General features: G+C 37.7%; 1 protein-coding gene across 1 annotated transcript in view; it reads right to left on the reverse strand.

Moving 5' to 3' along the window:
* GXYLT1 (glucoside xylosyltransferase 1) overlaps window positions 1-7,891 on the reverse strand; it is a 49,506-nt gene that overhangs the window by 21,917 nt on the left and 19,698 nt on the right. Inside the window, exons 3-4 of the mRNA XM_024740437.1 lie at window positions 7,395-7,566; window positions 1,821-1,946 (exon numbers count right to left, since the gene is read on the reverse strand). Coding sequence (XP_024596205.1) covers window positions 1,821-1,946; window positions 7,395-7,566 — 298 coding nt within the window. The remainder of the gene's footprint in view (window positions 1-1,820; window positions 1,947-7,394; window positions 7,567-7,891) is intronic.

Here is a 7,891-nt window from a genome sequence, read left to right on the forward strand (position 1 = left end):
CTAGGAAGACACTACAGGAAGCTCCAGGGTTACTGTTGGGAGCCACTGCCAACTGGAGTTCATACATAAGGTTAAATAATAACCACGTCAGTATTTTTCTATGGTTCCTTTTGGCGGAACAAGGAGTTGGCAGAGCTTACATTGGTTCTTTTAATCCATCTATTTTAGAGGAGAAACTTAGTAAAAAAAGGATTTTACTTAGAAAAATGAAGAATCAATTTACTTAGATCTGGTTAAAAAGATGCAGAAGTAAGAGTGAAGGACGAAGACAATTTGACAGGCTTCAAGTATTTAATTTTAGTATTCAAATTCCATTTAGGAATTTAACCAGATTACATCATTAAATGATCTGGCAAATTTCCTATCAAGGCATCAACAAATTAAACTTGTTAATAATGCAGAATAAAACAGAAGAGCAATGACTGTAACCTCATGCTTCTTTCATCATTGTTTTTCAGTGACATATCTGTGTTTATTTAATGTCATAATGTGCTTGTTTAATGTCAGCCTCCCACATCAGACAACAGGCTCTATGAAAACAAGCAATCTGTCTGTTTCATTCATTCCTATATACCCAGCACTTCATTACAGATACTTGGTAGAATAGAGGCACTCAAACTATTAAGTAAATGATGTAACATTGCAATGATTCAACATAAGATTTTTTTTAATTTTTAAAATTTAAGGCCTACATTAAGTACCTAAAACTTCTTAGGCTTTTCCCCTTTAATCCCTTATTTGTGTGCTTCTTACAATGAAAGCAGGTAATGAGAAAGATATCCTAGGATCCAGATTTTTTATGCTCAGCAATAAAGCTACTGGTTAGGCAGACTCAGCTATCAAAATGTAACTTAATTTTAAATTTTAACTGACATCCTGGATTTGATAAACTCTATTCTTAATATACTAAGAATTGCCTTAATCCACTTAATAATAACAAGTAACTTAAGTTTCTTCCCAGTAATTCACCTTCCAGAAACCTGTGAGCTTCTTAAACTCAGTATTTCTAACTACTGTAACTATTTTAAACATTACAGTGGTTCTAACAACTACTGAGAATTTTAAAACTATCAGTGAATTCAATTCAAAATGGAAGAGGTAAGCTGGCTTCTGAATATTTTTATTTATTTTTTCTTTTTTGGCTATACCATGCGGCTTGCAGGATCTTAGTTCCTGACCACAGATCAAACCCGTGTCCCCTGCGTGGAAGCTTGGAGTCCCAACCACTGGACCACCAGGGAAGTCCCTGAATATTTTTAGATTAAAAAGAAATAATCAGGGTTTATCACCAGAGACCACCACCAAAGAACAGCCCCATTGAATAAATGGTTCCCATTTCCCTTCGAGTTCACGTGGCTCAAATTTTGTGTCTGTGTTAAAATATCAGCTAGAAAAGGTGAACTGGCTTGCTGTTAAGACAGAAATGATTATCTAATGATCTACTTCATTTCCCAAATTATAAATGAAGCCTGCACCTGGCAGGTGATCCTGCCACTGCATTCCTCCTGGCAAAGACTTGGCTCCATTAAGACCTGATGACCTCTAACTCCTTCTTAGAGATGAAAGTTTATAGCAACTGAATAAATTAAAATGTAAGAAATAGTATTTCAGCAGAAATTATTTACATTTTTCATTTTTAACAGAGGTTCTTTTATTCTATCTTTTATTTGTTCTATGGGAAGTTTTTCTTTCTTCTAATGTTCAAAGGGAAAATCATACATGTGTGTTTATTTAACTGATCTATATGGAACTCTTCATTAACTTGTGTGTGTAACAGCAACATGCAAACAAACCAAAAAAACACTGGAGAAAAAACTTACTGGCAAGAACAATCTCTGGGAAGCACACGGTTTAAAGAGCTTTTTCCATTCTGCTGCATTCTCACTTGGAAAAGTTATCGGGTATAATGAATAATTAAATGTTTGTAGAAATGACCAGCTGTTAAGCTAAAATAAAAAAACAAATAAAAAATAAAAGAACTCGGTTTAGATTTGTTTCTCTTTCTCTGCAAAATCATAAACCAACAGATTATTTTTCAAAAGTTAAAATTTAAGATGTTATACATTGTATGTCATACACACTTAAGAGAAAGTTAGATTCTTCTTTCCCACCATTTTGTTTTCACTCAAAATCTTAAAGTCATTCCAATATGCTAGAAAGACTCCACCGTAAAGATCTGAGGGACAATTGAAGTTATAAGGATATCAACCACAAAACCAAAGTGGAAAGAGCCTTACAAACTGTTCGCCTCCATCAGCTTGACCTAATGTATAAATCCTCTCAATCCCTAAACAAGTTAAACTCAGAAAAATTAAGCACTAATTTTATTACCACAGTATGTATAACAGAAAATATTTACAATCCAAGTCAGACCAATGTGAAAAACTAATTAGAAAATATTTATCTATATAGATTCAATATTCCTGGTAATAAAATATTTTGATAAATACATATCCAGTACTGATTTTTTTTTTTTTTTTTTTTTTTTGGACCTCTCACTGTTGTGGCCTCTCCCGCTGTGGAGCACAGGCTCCGGACGCGCAGGCTCAGGGGCCATGGCTCACAGGCCCAGCCGCTCCGCAGCATGTGGGATCCTCCCGGACCGGGGCACGAACCTGTGTCCCCTGCATCGGCAGGCAGACTCTCAACCACTGTGCCACCGGGGAAGCCCCAGTGCTGATTTTTAAAATAATCATTACAAAAAGCAAAATCTGATTTTCTGATATGAAAATTTATAATGAACACGTTTACTCTTTAGCATCCCGAGTGCAATTCAAGACACTGAATTGCTTCAAATTTAGTTTAAGTATTACCTATCACTGCTGCTTAAACAGAATTGTTGATTTAAATTTCCTACAGAGCATTCACAATTTTTGCAGGAAGAAAAAACTAAGCATTTTATATAACAGGCTGAAGATGATCTCTTTTTGAATTATGTCTGTGTTCAAGTAATTTTTACTTTTTAAAAATTTTTTTAAATGCTCAACACATATCTATTTTTTATTGTTTTATTTATTTTCAGTTGCATCAGGTCTTAGTTGCGGCACACAGGATCTTTCATTGTGGCGCTCAGGCTCTCTACTTGTGGCGTGTGAGCTCAAGTGAATGGGCACAGTAGTTGTAGCGCGTGAGCTATTTGTGGCACGCAGGCTCCAGACAATGTGGGCTCTCTAGTTGTGGCGTGTGGGCTCCAGAGTGCATGGGCTCTGTAGTTGCGGCACGCAGGCTCTCTAGCTGTGGTGTGCGGGCTCAGTAGTTGCAGTGCAAGGGCTTAGTTGCCCCGCAGCATGTGGGATCTTAGTTCCCTGACCAGGAATCGAACCCACATCCCCTTCACTGGAAGGCGGACTCTTAACCACTGGACCACCAAGGAAGTCCCTGTTCAAGGGATTTTTAAAAACATTAATTCCTCGCTCTTTCTTTCCTTCTTTCTCTCCCTCTCTCTCCCTCCCTCTCTCTCTCTCTCTCTCTCTCACACACACACACACACACACACACACACACACACAATCAATGCCTTCCAACATAGTTTAAGGGAATAACTTTACTTCCAACACACTGTTTTGATGTATCTGTTAATTAGTTTCAAACACTAGTATTTTATTTTCCTTGGGTGACTTATAAATCACTTAAAGATCCTTTCAAGGGACTTCGCTTCACGACTACAGAGCCCACGCGCTCTTGAGCCTGCGTGCTGTAACTGGAGAGAAGCCCACACGCTGTAACCAAGAGCCCAGGCACCATAACGAAACATCCCATGTGCCGCAACTAAGACCCGACACAGCTAAAAATAAGTAAATAAATAAATTTAAAAGATACCAACTTTCAATACCAACTTCAAAATGAAATCTTAGTCGTTCTTAAAATTCTCATATCGAATCATCTTTTCTGCAGTAAAAGCACATTCCACAAAATATTTGATTCTCCTTCATCAAAAGCAAAACCAAAGTCTCAGAGTTAACCATGATAGTTAAAGAAAAACTAAGTTTAAAAATATAGTATATATTATACAAGCAATAACTCAGCCAGATTTGAAGACAACACAGAAGCCGCATATAAGATGAAGCAATAAATTTATTTTACTTTTATATTACATTTTCAAAGGTTTCCACAGTTGGTAGCAATCTCTTACTATTCTCTGAACTGTTAGGACGAGATTAATTCCTCAGTTAATATTTTAGGAAACAATCCAGATAATAAGATTAAGATCACAAAAGCACATATCACAAGTACAGATACCAGAAATATTTTAAAACAGTAAGTAAAGCTTTTTTTCTGCGTTGTTTTTTAATTGAAGTACAGCTGGTGTACAATATTATCTAAGTTACAGGTACACAATTTTTAAAGGTTACACTCCATTTATAGTTATTATAAAATATTGGCTACATTCCCACACTATATATAGGATATACTGTGGTGTAAAATATATCCTGTAGCTTATTTTATACATAATAATTTGTATTTCTTAATCTCCTACCCCTATATTGCCTGTCCTCCTTTCCCTCTCCCCACTGGTAACCACTAGTTTGTTCTCTGTTAAGTGTGAGTCTGTTTCTTTTTTGTTACATTCACTAGCTTGTTGTAATTTGTAGATTCTACACATAAGTGATATTATACAGCATTTGTTTTTCTCTGACTTATTTCACTTAGCACAATGCCCTCCAAGTCCATCCATGTTGCTGCAAATGGCAAGATTTTCATTCTTTTTTATGACTGAGTAGTATTCCACTGTGTGTGTGTGTGTGTGTGTGTGTGTGTGTGTGTGTGTATGTGTGTGTGTGTGTGTGTGTGTATACCATCTGTTTATCCATTCATCTGCTGATGGACACTTAGGTTGCTTCCATATCTTAGCAATTGTAAACAATGCTGCTATGAACATTGCGGTGCATGTATCTTTTCTAATGAGTGTTTTTATTTTTTTCAAATATATACCCAGGAGCGGATTGCTGAGTCATATGGTAGTTCTATTTTTAATTTTTTGAGAAACCTCCATACTGTTTTCGACAGTGTCTACACCAATTTACATGCCCACCAACAGCATATGAGGATTCCCTTTTCTCCACATCCTAATATTTCTTATTTGTGGTCTTTGTGATGATAGCCATTATGACAGGTGGGAGGTGAGATCTCATTGTGGGTTTTTTGTTGTTGGTGGTGTTGTTTTTGCGGTACGCAGGCCTCTCACTGCTGTGGCCTCTCCCGTTGCTGAGCAACAGGCTCCGGATGCGCAGGCTCAGCGGCCATGGCTCACGGGCCCAGCCGCTCCACGGCATGTGGGATCTTCCTGGACAGGGGCACGAACCCGCGTCCCCTGCATCGGCAGGCAGACTCTCAACCACTGCGCCACCAGGGAAATCCCTCTCATTGTGGTTTTCATTTGCATTTCCCTGACGATTAATGAGCAACGTTGAGCATCTCTTCATGTGCTTGTTTGTCCATCTGCATGTCCTCTTTGGAGAACTGTCTATTCAGTTCTTCTGCCCATTTTTTAATCAGGTTGTTTGTTGTTTTTGATGGTGAGGGTTATGAGCTGTTTATGTATTTTGGATATTAACCCCTTATTAGTCATATCATTTGCAAATATTTCTCTCATTCAGTAGGTTGTCTTTTCGTTTTGTCAATGGTTTCCTTTGCAAAAGCTTTTAAGTTCACTTAGGTCCCATTTGTTTATTTTTGCTTTTATTTCCTTTGCGCTTTAGGAAACAGATCTGAAAAAATAGTGCTATAATTTATGTCAAAGAGTGTTTTGCCTATGATTTCTTCTAGGAATTTTATGGTTTCTGGTCTTACATTTAGGTCTTTAATCCATTTTGAGTTTATTTTTGTGTATGGTGTTAGAGAATGTTCTAATTTCATTCCTTGTAAAACAGTAAGTAAAGCTTTAAGCCTCTTGGAATCAAAGATTTTAGCAGAAATCTAAAAGACTTGAGGTCACAAGTAGTGTTTTTCACTTAATATGCAAAATGAACTAATTTAACCTGAAAAAAAACATCGAATACTTTTCCTACATAGATCAAGCAAAAAACCCAAATCAGTTTGACAGCTTAATTGAGTGTAGATAGAGAGATAAGAGATGGTGCGGGGATAATCATTACCATCTTCACCACCATCTCAGGACACAAGGTAATGAGATTTCAGGTGAAGTTTCTTCTTCGGATATGTTCTGCCTCCTATATTTATCCGTTCTCCTCTTCTTGCACAGGAATAATTTTTTTTGTTAAGGTTATGTGGCAGTCCTGATTAAAAGGGTATATTGTCAACCCACACAAACAACTAGATACGGTCACATGACTAAGTTGAAACCAATGAGATACTGGCAGGAATGTCATGTGCAACTTCTAGAAAGTTTCCTTAGAAAGGAGGAGGAGAACCCCCTTCTTCACTCCTTCCTCCTTCATGTTGGCTAGAATATGAGTGTGATGGCTGGAGCTTGAGTAGCTATCTTGGATCATGAGGTAGAAGCTTTATGTTAAAGATGGCTCAGCCACAAGAGAGAAAAAAAACAGAATCCCTGAAGACACAGCACTGCCATATATCACAGACTGCCTACTTTTATATGAGAGAAATAAACTTCTATCTTGTTTAAGCCACTGTTATTTTGGGTTTTCTGCCGTTACAGCGAAACTGACTGTAACTAATACAAAACCAAAATAAGAAACTTTCTTACCAGAGCAAGAAGCTACTTCCCTCCATATTGTCAATTAAGAGTTCCCTCCACTCAAAACAGAATTAAAACCTTTGTGCACACTCTGATTGAGGCACTCTCAAGCCAAGGATGGGAACACAATTAAGAAGTAGGACTTCTCAGTCAAAACATCCTGGAACTATATAGTCAGTAAAATAAAACCTCCATGCTTGGCAAAGGACTCTAAGTAGCCTAACTCCTTTTCAAAAACAAGTCTTCCTCTTACACCCTAGATTTGGAAGTGCAGATGGAAGTGGCAGCAGGGAACAGTCCCCACTCTTAGAGGGCAGAGCTGCAGAATACTTTTTTTTTTTTTTTTAAGGAATTTTGCCTTTTTTAAAAAAAAATTTTATTCATTTATTTATGGCTGTGTATGGCTCTATGTTTCTGTGCGAGGGCTTTCTCTAGTTGCGGCAAGTGGGGGCCGCTCTTCATCGCGGCGCACGGGCCTCTCACTATCGCGGCCTCTCTTGTTGCAGAGCACAGGCTCCAGGCTCAGTAACTGTGGCTCGCGGAGCTAGTTGCTCCACAGCATGTGGGATTTTCCCAGACCAGGGCTCGAACCCGTGTCCCCTGCATTGGCAGGCAGATTCTCAACCACTGCGCCACCAGGGAAGCCCTAGAATACATATCTTTGTTCAACAACATTTTACTATATATACCATTAAATATTCAACTATACAGGCTTGACTAAGTCTCAAATACTTACTATGCCTTTAAAACTATCATGCAGTTGATCTTCAGCAAAAATATGGAACTGAAGAGGTTTGATGCTGAAGATAAGTGCTGACTTCAACATGGTTAGAGTTTCTTCCAGTCTTTCCCCACAGGCAACTACGGCTAGGTGCACTCTCTCAACGGGCTGCATTTTCAGACTATACCTGATAGAAAAGAAAACCACATTTTCCAACAGTGTTAGTACAGGGTAACATGTTAACGACATGGTATTCTGACCGTGTTCAAAGATTGAAGTTTGAACAACAAGGTCCTACTGTACAGCAGAGGGAACTATATTCAATATCCTGTAATAAACCATAATGAAAAAGAATATGAAAGAGAATATATATATAACTGAATCACTTTGCTGTACACCAGAAACCAGCACAACATTGTAAATCAACTATAGTTCAATTGAAAAAAAAAACAAAAAAACTGAAGTTTGAACCTTCTATTTAAAAAGCAAAGACAAATCAAATTACAAAACAG

This window comes from Neophocaena asiaeorientalis, unplaced genomic scaffold (genome assembly GCF_003031525.2).
Source record: "Neophocaena asiaeorientalis asiaeorientalis breed wild unplaced genomic scaffold, Neophocaena_asiaeorientalis_V1.1 scaffold340, whole genome shotgun sequence".
In the NCBI taxonomy this organism is placed as follows: domain Eukaryota; kingdom Metazoa; phylum Chordata; class Mammalia; order Artiodactyla; family Phocoenidae; genus Neophocaena; species Neophocaena asiaeorientalis.